This window comes from Natrix helvetica, assembly GCF_964273705.1.
Source record: "Natrix helvetica genome assembly, chromosome: 7".
Classification (NCBI taxonomy): Eukaryota; Metazoa; Chordata; class Lepidosauria; order Squamata; family Natricidae; genus Natrix; species Natrix helvetica.
In genome coordinates this window covers 29647692-29670196 of record NC_138558.1, presented here as the reverse complement: position 1 = coordinate 29670196, position 22505 = coordinate 29647692, and the positions used below count along the sequence as shown (strand labels likewise).

General features: G+C 39.0%; 1 protein-coding gene across 1 annotated transcript in view; it reads left to right on the top strand.

The window, feature by feature from the left end:
* The first annotated feature begins 1519 nt into the window (after positions 1-1519).
* Positions 1520-22505, top strand: part of EDNRA (endothelin receptor type A) — a 37742-nt gene continuing 16756 nt past the window's right edge. The window contains exons 1-4 of the mRNA XM_081959114.1: positions 1520-1720; positions 5358-5787; positions 17422-17546; positions 19925-20123. Of these exons, the coding sequence (XP_081815240.1) occupies positions 5401-5787; positions 17422-17546; positions 19925-20123 (711 nt within the window). The 5' untranslated portion in view covers positions 1520-1720; positions 5358-5400. The remainder of the gene's footprint in view (positions 1721-5357; positions 5788-17421; positions 17547-19924; positions 20124-22505) is intronic.

The following is a 22505-nucleotide window of genomic DNA, read 5'->3' as shown; positions in this document are numbered from 1 at the left end:
TTTGGGTGCTTCTCATTATGCTCATGTAACACAATTTTTCCATGACCCGCACCAATCCCCATGAGGCTTCTAATTGTAATTCAAGGTGCCAGTTATGATCTATACAGTCTCCATAGCATAGGGCAGGGGTGTCAAACTCAAGGCCCGTGGGCCGAATGGGACATAGATCTGGCCCACGAGCCTACCCCAAAACAGCGAAGGACCGATCCGCGGTGCCACTGCCAACAAAAATGGAGCTCGGGAGAGCTGCGTTTTCTCTGGCAGATGGTTGCAGGAGGCTGCCCCACCCAAAAAATGGAGCTTGGGAGGGCCTGACACGGCGATTCCGAGCTCCGTTTTTGTTGGCGAGTGTTGCAGGAAGCTGTCCCAGCCGAAAACAGCTCAGGGGGCCATTTTTGCTGGCAGAGCGTTCAGACCACCACAGGTGCCCCCGACACGAGTGGCGTCAAGCTGGCCATGCCCTCCTAACCATGCCCCCAGCCCCCCTCCAGGTCAAACACAACCCTGATGCGGCCCTCAACGAAATCGAGTTTGACACCCCTGGCATAGAGCCAGGCTAACTGCTGGACCACTTTTGTCCTATTGTTTCTTCTCATCTCTCCTGACCTAATAGAGAAGACATCCTCCACATCCCTTTTGTTAAACAATGCCATCTTGTTGAACTTTGGAGAAGCAGCACCAGAGATTCGAGTGAACCGGGAGCGGCTGCTGCCGGAGACTCTGCCCACCCACTCCAACATAATGCGCAAGCATTGCGCATGCTTAGAAGGTGGTGTGCATGTGCAGACGCGGCACATGCCCAGATTTGTGAACCAGTAGGGAAGGTAAATGCATCCCACCACTGAGAAACACACTCCCTATGAGACAGCATATCCCTGGAGACTGGGATGGCCCCAATCCTTTCAGCCTTTCTACAAGTGCTGAAGATCTATTTGAGAAACCAACATCTACAGTGGCTGGCTTTACATATGCAAGAGAAAATGATCATTACTTTGATTACAGCAGGGGTGTCCAAACTTGGGAACTTTAAGACTTGTGGACTTCAACTCCCAGAATTCCCCAGCCAGCATGTGGAGTTGAAGTCCACAAGTCTTAAAGTTCCCAAGTTTGGACACCCCTGGATTACAGCAATGGTTTGAGGCCATTGATGATTATGTAGTGAGAACTCACCCCCCCCCCAAAAAAAAACCCTGTGATTTGCATCTTAATGGCAAGCAAAATTGATCATTGCAGTGATATACAATAGCGTGATCCTAGCAATTTATGACTGGTTGCGTCATATAGCCTGGGGTAACACAAATAATAATAATAATAAAGTTGACCACCGCATAACTGGGTTCACACAGCACCTAGGAACAGAATGCGGTCGCTCCGTTATAGTTCTGGCAGCAACTCGGTTTTGACTGGAATTCCCTCCCCGCACCCCCCGACCTCCAGCTTCCAAATTTAGAGAGGGGGAGAAGAGGGGGCTGATCCAACCGCTCCCTCCCTCGCTTTCCTTCCAGCAGTAGAAGTGGAGAGTCCCAAAGACAGCCAGACAGCCAGACAGCCAGCCAGACGGAGAAGGGAGGATTTTTACAAAGTCTTTTTTGGAGGAAACGCCGCCAGAAGCCACTTCCTGCCAACTTGCGGGTCCGCGCGCCTCGAGCCCCGAACTTTCTCCGCGCCGCCTCGGACTCAGCGCGGCAGGAGCGCTTCTCTTTCGGGGCCGCGCCAAACGGTGGGTTGTATTGGAGGAAAGCGGGGTTGGAGCCGAGGTTTCGGCGCTTTAGTTTCTGCCAGCCCGGGAGAGGCGCGAGGTGGGAAGGAGGAGGAGAAGCAGCGCCTAAAGCGCCGCTGCCGTCTCCGCTCCCCCCCCCCCCCCGCTTTTTATAAATTTTGTGGAAAGATAAGTGAAGGGAACAAACTCTTCTGGTAGCGGCTAAGCCGGAGCCTCCGAGCTGAAATGGTCTGCTTGGAGTCGGTTTAGCTGCAAAAGAAGCGGGCAGCTCTGACGCCCACCTAAAACCGCCTTCACGTCTTGGTTTTGTCTGCGATTAGGAGAACCAACGTCTACCAGGGACAGTGTAAAGAGATTAACAGAGTTGGAAGGGACCTTGCAGGTCATCTAGTCCAACCCCTCCTCCCCAAGCAGGAGACCCTACATCTGCCTCTACCTAGGATCGAACTCACAACCTCCTGATTGTAACGTTGAACTGAACGAGCCGTTCCCCAATTTGGAACCCTTCAGGAATATTGTACTACAAATCCCATATGTCAGCCAGCAGAATGGGAATTGCAATACAGTCCATTCAGAAACCGACCCGGGTTGGACGCGCAGTTAACTTTTAGCCTTGAAATACTGAAGTTCTCGAGCAAAACGATCTCAGTTCCCTGCGAATTGGAAGGCTCTTTCTTTTTCTCGTGAGTTAAATGGGTGGAAGGGCGGAGAGGGGTGTGTGTGTGTTTCTGCGAAATGAACCATAGTTTTCTTAAAAGTAAAAAAAAAAGTGATTCTAATGCCTCCTTTTTCTCTTAGGCATTTGTCTAAGCAGGATAAAAAATATGTGATCTGTGAATGTCTTTGAGTTCAATGAATTTCTGTATAATGTGTTTAAAATATTTATTCAGAAAAACGCTATTATGTCAAAATATGTTTGCACGCTGGTTTAAGTTTACAGAAACTTAAAAAGAAATAAATCCATTTCTTTGCCAATTTTTTTTTAAAAATCTCATGTGCCTGGATTTACATCAGTCAGTATTTTAGTTCTAAAGAATAAATCTATTTAATTTGAATGCAACTCCAAAAATCACATACAAATTTAGCTGACATCCAGACTTGTATAAACTAGCAACTACATGGTAATGATAACAACTAGATTACAGTTTGAATAGTTTAAAGTATAAATAAACTCCATTTGAATTTTGTTTTTGCTCAAGTTCAGTTCTACACTTTTTGAAGTTTGGCCATCCACACACTACTAAAAGGCTAGTTATGAGTATTTACTGCTGTCAAAGTTGCACATCTTTGACTTAGCAGTAAATATATCATTCAATTTTCAACCATTGTCATTACTGCTACAATACTTCATTAGACTAAATTAATGTTAGATTAGAATAAATTCAATTTACTTTTCAGCGTATACTTTCCATGGGTACAACTAACATTCAGAAATTAAGTTCCAAGCAGGCACATATAGCTGTACTGTGCATTGTACAAGATAGTCATGTCTTAAAATCCATTTATTTCAGAGGGATTTAAGTCAACTAATCTTTATTGAATTTAATTTAGTATCTTTAAGATAGTAATTTTAGTTTTATTAAAGCCAAGACAATTCAGCTAAATTAAAATACGGCCAATGTGTTGATTAAGAAGTAAGTTCAAGTCTCCTCAGCCATGGAAGCTCACTTAGTCACTCTCTGTCAGCCCACCTGCATCACTGGGTCGTTGTGTGGTAAAATTGGAGTATCATATGAACTGTAAATACTTGGTACTCCTGAGAAAATATAGGGTATAAATCTATGTAATAATAATTTAGGGTTATGAGATCATTGTTGCAGGAATATAGATAACCATTAGATGGCGGCAAAGGTACATAGAACCACTTCCCTGCCATCATAGAGTGAGGTGGTGCAGTGGTTAGAGTGCAGTACTGCAGGCTACTTCAGCTGACTGCTAGCTGCAGTCATTAGTTCAAATCTCACCGGCTCAAGGTTGACTCAGCCTTCCATCCTTCTGAGGTGGGTAAAATGAGAACCCAGTTTATTGGGGGAAATATGCTGACTCTGTAAACCACTTAGAGAGGGCTGTAAAAGCCCTATATAAGTCTAAGTGCTATTGCTACCTAGTGGCATAGGCATAAAGGAACTAAGGATTAAATGCGCCAACATATATACCATAATTTATATATTATATCAGATGCTGTGACACAAATATGTAATTGCATGGTGTCAATATTGTAGATGTTGCTCCCTAAGACTCCTTATAATGTTTTCATCCTTCATCTGGTAACCTATCTTCTGCTTGAAATCAGTTTAAGATGGCAGGCATAAACATATTGCCTTAGAAACAAATGCCACAACGTATTCATTCCGAGTATTCATAAATGGGATTGTATTATAATTAGTTAAGTAAACCAAAGCTGGTGTTTACTTAATCCCATTTAGTTTTCTTTAGTTAGCAGTGCTGCAGCAGTATAGAATTTAAACAGAATTTAACATACTGTTTTGGGATTATGGGATTTGTAGTCCAAAACCCTGTTGAAGAAAGCTGTGTTAGACAAAGGATATGCATATATTTCAAATGCAGTTCTTAGTTCAAATAAAAAGAAAGCAATCACAATAAACACCCATCACTTCTGTCCAAAGAGCTTGAATAAGTAAAGAAACAGCACTTAATATATGAGCCTATAACTGTGGATACCAAGACTGTGATGGATCAGGCAAGTAGAAGGAATACTTGAATGGTATTAGGGAAGACAAGGGAAATTTCTCAAGAAGTATGCAAAATACAGTGGCTCAGAACATTGATTGTTAGCAAAGGGAAATCGTGAAGGGAAGGCAGTTGAACGCATTGATTTTTTTCTGTTGTATGCAAATGTCAGGGAACAGGAACTATTTTCCACTCTTACTTCTTTAGATAATAATAATTGGCACTGAAGATAAATTGTAAAGCTAGTAATATACTAAAATGATCCATTCAAACACAAAACCCTGATTAGAGTCACATGAAAGTTATTCAATGCATTATATTGCATCACCTTTCTATAGGTTGCTCTGGTACTAGATCCTGAACTTATCTCTCTGAAGTAAGGCATTCTTCTGAAGTAGGACAACATTTCTGTTGCTAAGCAAAAAAATTGTTAACTGAATTTTGCGCCATTTGTCCCATTCTTGCCACAGTGGTTATGTGAACCACTGCAGTTGTAAGTTAGTAACACAGTTGTTAAGCGAATCTGGCTTCTACATTGATTTTGCTTGACAGAGAGTCACAAAAGGAGATCACATGACGCTATGGCACTGCAACTGTCATAAATATGAGTCAGTTGCCAACCATCCAAATTTTGATCATGTGCTCATGAGGATGTTGCAACAGTCCTAAGTGTGAAAAATGGTCATAAGTCACTGCCATTGTAACTTTGAATGAACTGTTGTAAGTTGAGGAGTACCTGTAATTCAGATTCTTGAAGAAAGCTTAAAGTTGCAATAAAGCTGTATATTCATTTGAACTGCTCGGATTCTTGATTTCCTATGCTTGACATTTTGTTTTCTGATGATCTCTTTTAAAAGTAAAATCATTTCTCTTTTCGTTTAATGAAATAGAAGCTTTGTTTACAATGCTAATACTACAACATAAATATTATTTTTTTTCTTTGTAGGTTTTTAAATAAAACATATTTTCTTGATTTTGAAGATTTAAAAATGGAAACATTTTATTTTTGGATAATCTTGGCACTTTTTGTAACTGGATCTGGCATCGGTGAAGGTTCCGAAAGAGACTTTTCCAGGCTGAATGATTCTGGAACCTCTGACATAGAATTGGAAGATAAATTAATTACTCTTGCCCATCAGCCCAACACTAACAACAGTAAGTGTGCAAAGCGTCCCAGTATAGCTAATACTTTTAAACATATCAATACAATAATTTCTTGTGCAGTATTCATCATTGGGCTTGTTGGGAATGCAACTCTTCTCCGGATAATCTACCAGAACAAATGTATGAGGAATGGACCTAATGCATTGATAGCCAGTCTGGCCTTGGGAGATCTCATTTACATCATCATAGATATTCCTATCCACGTATATAAGGTAATATGCTTATGCTTTCTATAATTTTTACAGCATAATAATGTGTTACAATAGTTTTGCATACATAAATCATCATTGTCTGTTATTATGGCTGTTAGAAGACTACATGTAAACAAACTTTTTTATATGACTCAGACTTTTAAAAACACTTAACAAATGAACAAGTGAACTTATTAAAATTAATTGTGGTTAGGGTGGAAATGAAAAGATGTGGCATATGTGATACCTGTTTTTCATACATGTTAACTGATGTACAGTGTACACATTTTCTTAAATGTGGGAGAATGTAGGGATATGGTTAGTATTTAGTCTGTGGTAAATAGGTTGCTTCCATTTCATTATAAACATAATAGTGTTTCAAGTGAGTTATTTAATATTAGCTAAGAAAGTACCGTATAAGACACACCAAGGTTTTGAAGAGGCAAATTAAAAAGAAAAAGTTTTTGCATTCTGCAAACCTCCCAAAAATGGCCGTTTTTTTGTGAAAATGGGCACGTCCCCCCCAAAAAGGCATCAATAGCCTTTAGGGGGTTTGTAGAGGGCACCTGGGGGGTGAGCGCCCTCCCAAAAAATGAGCAGAAAATGGGCCCATTTTTTGTCAAAAAATTGCATGCATAGCCTTTATAGGCTTATAGAGTACTCCTGGGGGCTGGGAGGGGGGCAAAATTGAGCAAAAAACTGCCTGTTTTTCACTCATTTCTGCCTTCCCCAGCCCCCAGGAGCTCTCTGAAAGCCTTCTACAGGCTCTGCATGGCCATTTTGGTGAAGGGATGGGGTTTCGGGAGGCAAAAAATGCTGTATTCAGTGTATAAGACGCACCCAGATTTTCAGCTTCTTTTTTGAGGGAAAAAGGTGGGTCTTATACTCTGAAAAATATGGTAGCTTATGGGATGCAGTGGCTCGGGCTAAGATGCTGAGCTTGTCAATCAGAAAAGTCAGCAGTTCGGCGGTTCGAATCCCTAGCACCACGTAACGGAGTGAGGTCCCATTATTTGTTCCAGCTTCTACCAACCTAGCAATGTAGAAAAATAGGAACCACCTTTGGTGGGAAGGTAACAGCATTCTGTGCGCCTTTGGCATTTAGTCATGCTGGCCACATGACCACAGAGAATGTCTTCAGACAGTGCTGGCTCTTCGGCTTTGAAACGGAGATGAGCACCGGCTCTCCAGAGTCGGGAACGACTAGCACATATATGCAAGGGAAACCTTTACCTTTAAGAAAGTACTTGTAACCGGTCTTTTTTAGAACAGAGCTTTTTATGGTACGAAATATATGCAAATCATTTCTTAGCTACAAAACAAACAATATACTACTTTATTGTTGTGCACAGAATGAAATAGCTTGGAGAGGACACGAAGATGATGAGGCATCAGTTCTGTATTTGACTAATGTTACTGATGTCTTGGGCACAGTTCAGTCTATTTAGTTGCAGTTATTTAGTTATTCTGTTATTCTGTTTCTGTATCACTAACTGATTTAATAAGATGGTGGTAAATGTCATTGATTTTTTTTGATATTGTGTTATATAGAACTTATAATTTTATCTATCATGCTATTTAAAACATTTAAAACAATTTTGAATGTTCATGAGATGTGGATTATCACTATGGATGATACTCAGATGATTCACTTCCACACATCAGAACTTAATATAGTGAGGGAACGTCTTTACAATTATGCTGGCAAATTGGAAAAGGTGGTTTGGATCCCCCCTTCTTAAAAGAAATTTCCAACAAACATCTCATATTTTTTTCTTCTGGCACACAGACTCTTAGCTTTCTGTTCTTCATTTCTCCAGGCCGTAAGAGACAGCAACAGTCTTTCTTTCTTTCTTTCTTTCTTTCTTTCTTTCTTTCTTTCTTTCTTTCTTTCTTTCTTTCTTTCTTTCTTTCTTTCTTCTTTCTTTTTTTCTTTCCTTCCTTCCTTCCTTCCTTTCTCTCTTTCTATGCAATTGAAGAGTCGGGTGGACAGTAAAGCATAGTTGCAACTGATATGATTGTTTCTTGGTCTTTGAGGCTTGGAAGAAGAGAACACGAAAGAAAAAAACATTGTATACTATATAGCACTTGCTGATGGCATTCTACAGTATAAAGAATCTTCATATTTGTAGAACCATAAACTAAGATCAATTTTACAACAATAATAGTTGAGTTTGGACTTTGGACTTGTTGCCTTTTAGAGTCGTAATGTATCCCTCTCTAAATGCTTAGTGACATCTAGTATGAAACTATTTGGGTAGTGCTATTATTTGGAAGTTTGATTTTTTTAAAGATTTATATATAATTCGTTATTTAATGAACTAAGGCTCATCATAATTTCTTTATGATTTCCTTTTTTTTCATTTCTTTAAAAATCTTATGATTTATAGATGAAATAAAACTGAAAACTGAATATATTTGTGTGTATAAATATACTCAATATAGGAATCTACTGTATGATAATTAAAGGTTGCTATTTAGAAAGCAGACATGTTAAAAACCACACATCAGATCTGTAGTTGGAAATAATATCACGGGACAAGGGAATACAAGACAGAAATACTTTCTCCTGTGAAAAAAATAGTATACAGTAGTAAACTTCCTAAAATAAGTTTTGTAGTTTCTATTTACTTTTCTTTTTGAGCAATGGATATAAATGATTATAACCATATTAAGTTTTTAATATTCATTTCATAGTTTTTTTTCATATGTGTGGCAATGAAACTGTTAACTATTTTAGATACGATGAGTCTATTTCGTATAAAGAAAATGGTAATCTTTGTTTAAAAGTAACACTTCTAAGTTATCAGAACTGGCATGCTGTAGTTCTGATTTATTATGTGTTCATGTCCAAGTCTGAAATTAGCTGAAAATGATTTGAAGTGCTGGGAAGCGTTTAAATCATTTTGTATTACTAGACAAAATGGTAAACTTGATCTCAGTTTTTCCATTTCTTTCTGCCATTTCTTGGATCTTACAGTTTAGGAACTTCATGGTTATTCTCCCAGACCTTCCAAAACTCAAGACTGGCTTCTGGTTTTGTGACCTTCCTATAAGTTTCATTTGTTCACATGAGGTTTTGGCTGCAATGTGGATTGTTTTCTTTATAGAACAAGGTTCCCTCTGCAATCCTCTGGGTTTTCCCCAGTATGGAAAGGAGAAAACCTTTAACTGCAGGACACTGATTAGGCATGCACTTGTTTTTTTGTTTTTTTTTGGCTTACAGGCTTCAGCCTTTTTTGGATGTTGAAAGAAATAGTCTAAAATTTCATTGTGGCAGGAGGATGGGATATTTTGAAAATGGGTCATTTTGAGAAAAGGGAAAGGAATTGTTCCTCAGTTTTGTGATATCTACTAACAGAAAAAGTCTCCCAAACCTTCACTGAACTAAGGAAGATTTAATTCATTTCCAATTAGCATTAGGTTAATGCATAAGGCTGAACTAAAATATTACTTGGATAATATGTGTTCTATTGCATGTTTTATTTTCTATTGTTTGAGAGTAGTTCTTTTCCTTCTTTCTTTTGTTTGGTTGCAGAAAATTGTGTAGAGACAAAAAGTAAAACTTAATCTCTCTTGCCCTATGTACTTTGTTGTCTTACATAATATTTCTCTGCCTGCTTTAGTTTATATATTGCAACTAAGAAATAAGATGTACTTTTTAAGGTAGACGTGTGGATTAATTAATGCAATCTTATTTTCATAAACCAAGGATACTTCTTTAATATCTCTCAATCTGGCAATAATTCCTGTAAATTTATAGGCATTTTATCATATAATAATAATAATAATAATAATAATAATAATAATAATAATAATAATAATAATAATAATAATAATAAAAAAATTTTGAATTTATTAGCCGCTCCCTTTCCAGACAGGACTCGGGGCGGCGTACAATAAAACATATAAAACATAAAACATATGTACAAACACATAAACATACACATATACAAAGACATACATGCACGGAGGAGGTAACAAATTACATCACATTTAGACAGTTAAAAATCACCATTAAAATACCCCATTAGTAATAACACAATTTAAAAATGTAAAAAATTTGAATGGACTGTCAGGAGGAATAAGAAAAAATTTACGGTTGAGCCAGGCCAGATAATTGAAAGAGGTGGGTCTTCAGCTGTACACGGAAGGAGCGGAGATCGGAAATAATCCTGATGTCACAGGGGAGGTCATTCCACAGGGCTGGGCCCATCACAGAGAAGGCTCTGCTCCTGGGTGTCGCCCCCCGACACTGTTTAGCGGACGGCACCCGAAGAAGTCCCTCTCTGTGTGAGCGGATTGGTCGTAGGGATGTATGGGGCAGGATGCGATCCTGCATGTAACTAGGTCCTTTGCCATGAAGCGCTTTAAAGATCATAATCAAAACCTTGAAACGCACTCGGTAGACTACAGGAAGCCAGTGCAGCTCGCGCAGGAGAGGTGTTACAGGGGAGTATCTAGTCCTCCCCATAATCACCCGCGCGGCCGCGTTCTGGACCAACTGCAGTCTCCGAGTGCATCTCAGGGGAAGCCCCATGTAGAGAGCATTGCAGTAGTCCAGGCGAGACGTCACTAGCGCATGGGTGACTGTGCATAGGGCATCCCGGTCCAATAAGGGGCGCAATTGGCGCATCAGGGAACCTGATGGAACGCCCCCCTTGCCACGGCTGTTACATGGTCATCCATTGACAGCCGGGCATCCAGGAGGACGCCCAAATTGCGCACCCGTTCCATGGGGGCCAGTTGCTCGCCCCCAATGGCCAGAGATGGAAGCAACTGGTTGAACCGGGAGGCCGGAAGCCACAGCCACTCCGTCTTGGAAGGGTTGAGTTTTAGTCGGTTGCCATCCATCCAGACCCGTACGGCCTCCAAACACCGGGACATCATTTCAACGGCCTCGTTGGGGTGGTTCGGGGTGGAAATGTATAGCTGAGTATCATCAGCATACAGATGGTATCCCACCCCAAAACCACGGATGATCTCGCCCAGCGGTTGGGCGTTTCATGTATGTGTTGAACAGGAGAGGCGAGAGCACCGACCCCTGTGGCACCCCACATGTGAGGGGGCTCCGGGTTGATCTCTGCTCCCCTGCCAACACACTTGCCCTTCAGACATTGAATCAGAGTTGGAAGAGGCTTTTAACTGTCAACTATTCTATTTGTTGCCCAACCAGAAACTAATAATTAACTATACAATTTTTGCTTGAAGGTCTGGAGGTGAGGTAATACATCATTCTGTTAATTTTTTGTCCCATTGTCCAACTGCTTCTACCTTTAATAGCTTTCTGCCAATATTCAAGCAAACTCATTTTAAAGCTAGTTGAAACAGTAGCATCCTTTACTTTCTTGTATGAGTTATAGCTGCACAGGTATTGAAACTAGCATGATCACATACATACAGCTGCACAGGTATTGAAAGTAAGATTATCACATGCCTCTTCTTTGCTTTAATTCAACTTTTGTGTTTTTATTCTTTTCCCTTCCCACCATCACTCTTTTTCTTTAGGAATTATCTTAATCAGTTTTTTTTTCTTCTTTGCCTTTTCCCCCCCGCCAGGCCAATAAGAACATCTCTACTTTTTTTATCCATGGACTTTACAGATTAGTAGGATTGTGTAAGTCTTAAAATTTTGAAAGAGATTTGGAATTTCCAAACTCTCTGTTCCAAATGCCTTTGGAACAGAGAGTTTGAATTGTTATAAAGCACCATCTGAAAAATGATGCTAGAGCATATAATAAAGAAATTGTTTCGAAAACAATTATTAGTTTGGTGATTTCTTTAGCGGATTGTGGGAATAATTTCTTTATATTCTGATTAGAAGGCTGATTTAAGTATGAGTTGCATGTAAATTTATTAGTTGAATGTACAACTGTTTGGAAAACCATGACTTAAGTGATAGCTTATTAAACTGGAGCGATATAGCAAGTAATCCAAGAACTGGAGTGATATATCAAAGTAATAAGATTTCTTTTGGGGATATTTTCAACATTTTCATTCATGATTTAGATGGAGATAAAGATATAGTTACAAATCTGTAGGTGGCACAGATTACACAAGTAGGTAAAAATAATAGACAAATTTAGAAGAAGTTAGTGCAGGTTCTTTATCAGTAAGAAAAATAATATGGCCAGCTGCTTTTATCTAGCCTAGTAAAAAAAGATGTTGCAATAATAGATTATCACAACATGAATAAACATTGTAACATAGATTTTGGAAAAGAAGTTTCCAAATAAGAGTTATTCATAGAATTCTTAATTGGTCAGACCCACCTTGAGTATTATGCTCACTTTTATCAATATCAGAGGAATTGGAAGAGGTGCCAAGAAGGGCACTGCGAATGATTTGGATTGGTTATTGTAGCCTATTGAAGAAGCATATTACATTTCTTTAAGTAGCTAAAAGGATGCCACACACAAGGTCAAGACCCCATTTCAATTAGGCCAGGGTACAGGAGATGGAATAAAGTTATTTACAGTAATTAAAAGCAATTTCCAATTAAGGGTTATAAAAATGAGCCACATGTAAAGAAAGTGGTGATAACCTTTTTGCTGGATGTGTTTATGCAGAGGTTGGACATCAATCTGTTTTTATTCATGAATTTGCACTGCCAGGGGATTCCACCTAATGACATAAATGATCCCTTTGGAGAAATGATCTTTGTGAACATTCACATCTTAACTAATATTTGATATTGATGTAAATTTGCCTTTTTTCCTATATACCACTCTTCAATAGCCATTTGCTTTCCTGCAACTTTTCTTAACTCAGTAGATTTACTTACAATATAAGTTAAAAAAAAAATTTTCTGAGCATTCTTGGAAAATAAATTGAACTCTAGCTGACCGAAGTTTTGGCATAAGTACAAACTTTCAGCTTTGTTTGGAAATACACTTAAGATATATATATGTCTTGGGCCAGACTTCTATCCACATGGTTCCTATCAACTCATGGGAGCCTTTTCTATCCCGCTGACACAAATTTTAGATCCCTTTTCCTGCATGTATCCATGCATTTAGATTTTAGAAGAAAGACAAGGAATGTGTGCACATGTAAAAACTACCCTGAATGTTTTCAAATAATGTTTGTTAGAAATGTGTGGGTGTGTGAACATAGATCATAAGGAGATTCCTGCTGCATGAGACCACAAACCTATCTAATCCAGCATTTTCGGTCACTCAGTGGCCAACTGAATGTTTTTAAGTCACTGGCGGTTAAATGACATATAAAATTGATTATTGCTATTATTGTGTTTGCATGTACTATCAGATAGTTAGACTGGATTTGGTATTTTTGTTCAGCTGTACAGTCCTTCCCAAGACTTGGGATACACAGATGTTATGCACACAACAATGTGAAATCACAGTTGCCAGTTCTCTAGCTGACATTGTCCCGCATATACTTCAAGTTCTTCCCAAGAACCTAAAGCCATGATGGCGAACCTGTGGCACGGGTGCCACAGATGGCACACCGAGCCATTTGTTAGGGCACGTGAGGTGCTGCCCTGTCACCTGGCCAGCATGCATGCACGCACTGGCCAGCTGACTTCAGCCTTCTTTTGAGGCCATTTTGGCCCTCCGGAGGCCCTCTGGACAAACCGGAAGTCACAATTCCTGAACTTCTGGCTTCCCTGTAGGTCTGTTTTCCGCCTTCCGGAGCCTTCAGGGAACCTCCTGAGGCCTCCAGAGGGCATCCGGGGGGACGGAGGAGGCTGTTTTCACTCTCCCTAGGCTATTAGAAAGCCTCTGGAGCCTGGAGAAGGCGAAAAAACTTGGCCAAAAGTGGGGGGGGGTCGTTGGTTACGCGCACATGTGCATGCGGGGGAAAAGTGTCACGCACATAGCATTATGGGTATGGTATGCACGACCCCCCTGCGCTCCCCCCACTTTTGGCACAGGAGCCAGAAAAGGTTCACCATCACTGACCTAGAGTGTGATAATGTTTCAGCATAATATATTTGTGGATCCAAGCAGTACAGTTTTTTTTTTTTAATTGACTGGTGGAAATTTTTACAATGCTCAGATTTTCCAACTGTTGTCCCAGTTTTTGTAATATGGCACTCAGGTGCTGATAACTGTTGTTGATTTAGTCTATAATCTTTCAGTTTTGATTTTTGGCTCTTGGCACTCTGTTATTTAGCATGTTATTAAACAAAACGTGATTAGTTTTGGTTAAAACATCCCACAATATTTTAACCCTCTCATTCTCAACTATTTTTCAGAGTATAAGACGCACCTTCCCCCCCCTCCTAAAAGAGCGTGGCAATGTTGGTGAGTCTTGTGCCCAATACAGCCCTTTTTGGCCTCCCGAAGCCCCGCCCCCACATCCCTTTTTTGCGAAAAATGGAAGAGTTTTTGCCCTCCCCCAGCCCCCAGAGGCACTCTGCAGGCTTCAGCAGGGCTGGGGAAGGCAAAAATGCCCCCATTATTGAAAAAAATGGTTTTCACAAAAACGGGGATGTTTTTGCCTTTCCCCAGCCCTGCTGAAGCTTGCAGAGTGCTCCTGGGGGCAGGGAGGACAAAAACTTTTTTTTTCTAACTTACCTCTTCAAAATCTTGGTGTGTCTTATAGTCTGAAAAATATGGTACTTTTTCAATGTTATGTTCCCTCCAATTTTTCATTACTAGCACATGATAATTTTTACAGATGTTCCATTAAATCATTTGGTGTTATAATCAGTTTAAATCTTTAGGAGCTGATTATTTGACCTCCTGTTTCTACATTTAGTTTTAGCAGATGTTCTAACATTACTTGTCTGCATTCACATAATCTATGCCATGTATGATTTATAAATCCCTACCATATCATCCCTCACATTTGCTTCAAGATTTTAAAAAACCAAGTGCTTTGGCATTTTCTTTTAGAAAAGAAGATTCTACCCCCTAATCATGTTGGTTATATCATTGTATGAACAATTTTTTTAATCCTTTCTAGCTCTGTACTGTCGTTCTTAAAATTCTGTGATTGGAACTATACACAATACTCTGAATATGGTTTCCTTATGGTTTTGTACAAAAACATTGATTATATTAGCAGTTCTGTTTTCAGTTTGCTTCCTGATTGAAATTCATCTCCTAAAAAATAAAATTTGCTTTTTTTACAGTAAATTGCACTTGTATTTTCAGTAAATAGTGTCTATAATAACTGTAAGATCTTTTTTCCTAATTAGTCACACCCAGTTCCAATCCCATACAGAAAAAAAAAAGAATAGAAAGCTGAGATTCCAAGAAATTCAATAGTAGGGCATATTTTGCCTATTGCAAAATATAGAACAAAATGTAGCACTATATTAATGGTGACAGAATGCTATAGTCTGGATTGATGTACTCCTTTTACAAATTCCTTTGAAGCTTATTTTTTTCCTAAGAGTTCATTTTTTCTACTCCCTCAATTTTATTTAATCTCTTTTCAAATACTTGATGCCTTGCAGAAACTTGTAAATATTCATTCCTTACAGTCCTTGTTTCCTGGCCCTTTTTAAATGTGTGTCTGTGTCTGTTTTCTTATCGTGTTTCCCCGAAATTAAGACAGGGTCTTATTTTCTTTTGACCCCCAAAATAAGCGTGGCCTTATTTTTGGGGAGGTTTTATTATTTTTGAGGTGCAGGAAGCGATGAGCATGGTCACCTCATGTCTGCTGCTGTGTTGCAAGATTTTGGGGGAGGGCTTATTTTTAGGGGAGGGCTCATTTTAGTGCATGCGCTCAATAGCCTGATTGGGCTTATTATCCGGGGAAGTCTTATTTTCAGGGAAACAGGGTAGAAGGTTGTGCTCAATTTCCTGATTGAATGCTCATATAGAGATGGTACTGAACGTAAGGTTTGGCAATTAGATCACACTTTGAATACTTAATTTTGATGCAGAAAAGAGAGAAAAGTTTAAAGTAACTGTGTTAGGCTATTTTTATTTGCTTAATCTATGATTATATCATTTATAGAAGTTTTATTTGATCTTCCTTTAGTCTTTAAAATATGTATTGGATTTGATTTTTTTAAAATTCTGTTAATTTAAAACATTTTGACAGGGTTCAAGCTTAATGCTAAGACTTTTTTCTCCATAATCTTGGTTTCTCAAATAAATTATTAAACCACATGCTGGTCCGTAGGATCAATCTACTACAGTTCAATGTAATGTGTGTAAGTAAAAGAATATTTGCATTCAGTTAAATTAAAATTAGTACTTACTGTAAGAACTTTCTCTGGTTTTCTAACATGAAGTTTTTCTGAGGTTCATGTGCAAGCAATAGAGAATTCATCTAAGTGAAATTTCTCATCATTTGTGTCTTGTTTGACAGAATGAAAAAAAAACAAGGTTAGAGGGAAGGAAGGAGGGCTCAATAAGTTGTAGTTGTCTGGTCAGTTTTCCTGACTCTTACAATGGATGAAGATACATCAATAGAGTCATTTGATTTACCACATTAGTGCCAAAGTTAACACCACAGTCATTTCTCTGCATGGTACACCCCAATGACTAGAATGCTACTTTTTGATACAAATGTGCTGAATCAAGTTAGTAAATAGAATTTAGAATATAATTGTTAGGAAACTGAAGAAAGTAAAAGGTCATGTCAGAGAACCAGAAAGGCCTGGTTTCACTTTAGTGTTCAATGTGTGCAGGATATTGGTGGCAGTGATCATAGTCTACTGCTCTTGTCAGTTGGTTGGACATAATGTATTAGCTGCTCCTGAAAAGCAATGTAACACTTTTCCTTCCCAGTGGGCATTTTATCACCCTGATTGGTATTTATGCTGACATCATGATTTATGGAAGGGCTTAAGTGCCTTATCCAAGACCACGTGCTGAATATTTGGGTGACACTTTTCTGCTGACCTAAGAGTTTTAGAAAGGAGTCAGGTCCTGCCTGCCTGCCTGCCTTCCACTACAGTTTAAGTGTATTTTCTGCTCAACATCACAAGCTATTTAAATTGGTAAATACAGAGGGAGGAGACTTTAGGGAAACAAAGCATAGGACACTTATTTGCTCCTCAGAATGAATGCATGAAACCTTGGCGTAGAGTTGAGAGATAATGCTTTGAGCAGAATTGTCATCTAAGTCTTGTCAGAATGTTTATGGGTAAATAATGCCATAGGGACGTGGTGGCTCAGTGGCTAAGATGCTGAGCTTGCTGATCAGAAAGATTGGTAGTTCAGCGGTTTGAATCCCTAGTGCCGCCTAACAGAGTGAGCTCCCATTACTTGTCCCAGCTTCTGCCAACCTAGCAGTTCGAAAGCATGTAAAAATGCAAGTAGAAAAATAGGGACCACCTTTGGTGGGAAAGTAACAACATTCCATGTGTCTTCTGCGCTTAGTCATGCCAGCTATATGACCACAGAGACGTCTTCGGACAGTGCTGGCTCTTTGGCTTTGAAACAAGAGATGAGCACCGTCCCTAGAGTCGGTGCTAGCACATATGCGCAAGGGGAACCTTTAATGCTAGATTGCTTAAAATCCATTGCATTTTTTTTACTTCTAGAAAATAAATGTGTCCTTCCTAAAATATGTAAAAAAAACTTATTCTGTCAATCATTCGATTCACACTACTCATAGTAGTAATGTACAAAGAATACTGCATATAACTTAAACCTTTGATTCCATTGTGTGCTCATATTTTCTATATGTACATTTTAATTGTCTCTTCTTTTTTCTGTCTATTAGCTTCAATTTCCAGATAAATTTGGGAGGACATCTTTTGAACACTTTCTTTGCCATGTTGTTCCTTTTATTCAGAAAGGATCTGTGGGGGTCACTGTTCTTAATCTCTGTGCCCTAAGTGTGGACAGGTAAGAAATATATTATTCCCTTCTGTGAACATTTTTCATATATGAAAAATTATCAAGAGTGTCCATAACTGAATGTTATATATTAACCTGGAGTTTTAAATTTTTATTTAGATAAATAGCTTCTTGCTTAATTTTCAAATTTAGCCTCTCATCCTGTGTTGTATTTCACTATTTTGTTTTTTTCAGTATAACAATACTTTATTGATTAATTGAAAGACCCCAAACTATTTTTTAATAAAGGGAACCAAAGAAATGGCCATGAAATTTTCTGGCACAATTTTGAATATATCATATCTAGGGGCATCTCCAAAGCCCCCAGGGTCCCAATTAACTGTTTTTTTTTTCAAGAAAATTTAAGGTCCACCTTACTTTAAGTGCTTTTCACCTCTAAAAACCAATGATTCTTCAACTGGCTCATTTTTCCCATTGAAAGAATTAAAGGTATGAATGGATACCCTAGACCAGTGATGGCTAACCTTTTTGTTGTCACGTACCAAAAGCACACGTAGGTGCAACAGTGACACTCCTGGCACTCCCTCTGCCCACCCGGCACATGCATGCATGACCCCCCCCACACACACACAGACCCCATTTTGGGCCTAGCAGGCCTCCCTGCAATCTCCTGGAACCAAAAATGGGCCATGGGGGGTGCACCCCCCACTTCCCCCACCCCACGTATGTGTGTGTGAGCCCCCCCATGCATGTGTGTGCATCTCCCGCATGTACCCTTCCCCCCACATATGCGTGGCAGAGACCAAAAAATCAGCTCGCAAGCGGGAGGCACACGCACATGCGCTGTGGAGCTGGGTTGGGCCCTGGTTTACATGCCATACATTCGCCATCATGGCCATAGACTTTATGTCTAAAGCAACCATTTCGTTCATTAACACAATTCAAGAATGTCAGAGAGTCTACAGTTTTAGCTGTGTCCATATCAGTGATTTCATTGACATCATCAGTCAAACCCTTTATAGACGAAGGCCAAGGAAGTGAGAAGTAACAAGAAGTAACAAGAAAATTACCCTCTCGTTCTTTCAGGGGCAGGGCCAAGAAAGAATATCTATAACTGGAATGTCTGTCTTTGAGATGGTGTGCATATTTTGAAAGCATCTTGTGGTGATAAATGATTATCAGAAAATACTTTAGGGGTGTATTATGTGAGTTACAGTTAGATTCAGTCTAAAGATGGCGGAAATGTAATAATTCAAGCATGAACCAAGGACCCCAAAAGTGTTAAGGAAGTGTCTAAGAATATTATAATTTGTTGCACAGTCAGCCAGATGTTTAGGTTGGCTTCTTTGGCATTTTTATCCACCTATTGAGTCCTTTCCAAGGACTTGGGTGTGGATGTTTGATGGTGTTAAAGATATGGTTGCAGGATGTAAGCTGTTCCGAGTGAAGCTGCCTTATGCAACTGGAGTATTTTTGTCAATGATGATGGTGTTTAAGTGGTGCTCCAGTTGTCTGGGATTGGACTTAAGGCACCTATTATTATTTGGAAGTAGCTTTGCTTTTTTTTGCGACAATCATCTACTTCTATTTGTAGTCTTTATATTTTGTGGTTTTCTCCAGTTTTTTCTTTTGTCTTCTGCTCTCTCCAGTTATTGCAATGTCTAATATCTAGACTTTTTTGTCTTTCAACTTATCAAGGTGTTTATTATTATTGGTTCTTTTTTGCCACAGGCATTCTATCTCTGTTTTCAGGTCTTTGTATTTTGTTATTTTCTCCAGTTATTTCCCTTCTACTTTCTCCAGGTTTTTATTATTATATATACCTGACAATGTAAAATCACACCTGCCGTTTCTTGACTGCTTTTGGCCTTCAGATGCATCAAGTTCTTCTCAGAAACCTAGACTATCATACTCGGTCAACGTATAAGTGAATAAGATATGTGGATTCAATCAGCGTGGCCTTTTACAATTTACAGATGAAATCTTGTCAATGTACATATTTTCTAATTGTTGTCCATGGTTTTATGCTATGGCATCCAGTGTACTGATAACCTCTAGGATTACCAAGGCTGGTTTATGTCAATGTTAATTTTCAGATACTTTATCATCTTCTCCAATTTCTTGTCCTCTTTTCCACTCTCCCCTAATATTCCCACATCAATTATTTAGATTTTCTTCTTTTCAACCACAGTAAAACTGGTTTGTTGTGAGCCAAGATTTTTTTGGTTTGTATTCGGAAATCCCACAATATTTTAACCTGCTCGTTCTTCACTACTTTTTCAACTAAGTGTTTTCACCAATTTTTGATTAAACTGGCATATATTTGAAGAATCTTGAAATGTGTCTGTTGTATTATACCCGTGTTGAAAATTTAAACTTTTATAAAGAGCTGAAACTGACAACGTACATTTCTTTCTTTATTTTAGGTACCGTGCAGTTGCTTCCTGGAGTCGTGTTCAAGGAATTGGTGTTCCCTTGATTACTGCCATTGAAATTTTTTGTATTTGGATTATTTCCTTCATCCTGGCTATTCCAGAAGCAATTGGTTTCCAGATGGTTAATTATGCTTACGATGAAGAGCAGTTGAAAGTCTGTATGCTAATACCACAAAACAGCTTCTTGAAAGTACGTTATTATATCAGCTATGGAAAACAATTTTGTTGTGATTATTGTTTGTCTTTTAATCAATAATAATGGGGCAATTTGGAGAATTAGGATTAAGAAAAATGGAAGGAGAAATAATATGTGTGTTGTGGGGGATGATAAAAAACAAATTTATGAAAGGCTATTAGCTTTGAAAGTTCAGTTTTACCAATGGGTTGGTAGGTGGCATGCCCCAAATATCCATTTCAGATGGATGTGTGCGCGCATTTGTGCCTTTGAGTCAGTGTTAACTCCTGACAACTGTGTTGAGTAGTCTCTGCAGCGTGTGGGGTAAAGTTTTGAGAAGGCATTTGCCCTTGCCTTGTTTCTATAACTGAGAGTGAGAGACTGCCCCAAACTTACCCAAATGGCTATGCCTCCAAATACTACTTGCAAAAGAGCAACTACGAATGAAAAGGAATATTTCCTCTGTTCTGAAGACATTTGATTGATCGTTGTGGATAACACCCTTGAATAGGACAGCAAAAATCTGGGAAAATGCATGTAGGATTTCAATTTCAGCTTTGTTTCACTTGTTTCAACTTGATCTTCCTAAAGTAGGTTCTAATTAGAACACTGGTCTTTCCCCATTTGCACATAACTATAAGAGGAATATGATGTGGTTATTGTTGTTGCTGTTTTTGCTGCTGCCTTCATCTTGTATTGTTGTATCTTGTCTCAGGCCATTACTCAGAAAGGGTTAAATCATTCATAGCTGTACCAGCATTAAAGTTTTTCTTCTTGAATGACAACTTCCAAGTGTAATTTCAGATTAGGTAAGGTAAAGGGTCTATAAATGTGTGGGATCCTTGTAGTGTTTATGGGCTATATCAGGCTGATGTTGACTCATAGTCCCCATACATAGATTCCTGGTTTGTTAGGATTAAGTGTAGGTTCCGGAGCTCGAAGCTTTAACTTGGTCCTTAATCTTTGGGCAATTATTTCTTGTATCACAGGACTGGAACTGGAACTCTGAAACAGTGGGATGAAATTGCCAAACAGGCTGAAATAGCAGAATAGTAAAATGGTGAAGTTAGCTCTATACTCCATCCCCACCCCTTTGCCTTCTAAAAATAATATGTAGGAGTTTTAAATGAAGCATTTGTTGTCCATATATTGAAAAAAATGCTGTTGGTGACTCATCTACCTCCATAATACAGTCAGTCAGTCAGTCTGTCTGTCTGTCTGTTTATCATCTATCTATCTATCTATCTATCTATCTATCTATCTATCTATCTATCTATCTATCTATCTATCGACCTACCTACTTACTTACCAACCACCTATCTATCTTTATTCAACTTAGGCTGTGATAGAATAGCAATAGCATGTAGACCTGTATGCCGCTTCAAAGTGCTTTAGAGCCCTCTCTAAGTGGTTTACAGAGTCAGCATATTTCTCCCAGTGATCTGGGTTCTCATTTTATCAATCTTGGAAGGATGGAAGGCTAAGTCAACCTTGAACCTGGTGAGATTCAAACTGCCAAATTGCAGGCAGCCGGCAAGCAGCCAGCAGCAGAAGTAGCCTGCAGTACTGTATTCTAACCGCTGCGCCACCTTGGCTCTTGATGGTATAGCAGGAAAAAATAAGAAGCACAGTTCAACAACTAGGCATGTCCAGCTGCTTTTACAGTATCATGATTGTAGGTAATTTTTTCCTGCAAGTTGGGATGTGCTAAAGACAGAGAGTAGCCAAATTGGAAGGCTTAAACATTCTCTTTGCTGGTCACATGTTGTACAGGTAGCCTTCAAGTTATGATCACAGTTGAGTACAAAATTTGTTAAGTGAGTTTTGCCCTAATTTATTACCTTTTCTACCACAGTGAATCATGCAGTCTTGAAGTGAATCTGGCTTTCCCATTGACTTTGCTTGTCAGAAGCTGACTGGTAAGGTTACAAATAGTGATCGCATGACTCCTAGACAGTGCAATTGTCATAAATAATGCCAGTTGATAAGCACCCGAATTTTGATCACATGACCTTGGGGATGCTGCCGTGCCCATAAGTGTGAAAAATAGTGGTAAGTCACTTTTTTCAGGGCTGTTGTAACTTTGAACAGTCACTAAATGAATGGTTGTAAGTCAAGGACTACCTGTATACAAAAAAATTGCACCTTAGTACAGATTATGTAAAGGCAGGACAGCATCTGGCAAGGACAATACCCTTCAGGTTTTCTGCAAACTTAAGGATAGACATTAACTTAACAAAGGACAGAGTTTTCATCTGTTGAGTTTTCAAGCTACATTTCAGTAACTACTTATGGAAACATACATGTTGCTTTGATAGATACTTTTTCTATTCTTCTCCTGAATCCCTGGTAGCTTATATGAAAGAATACCAAGTTTCAGTAGGAGTTTTAATTTTC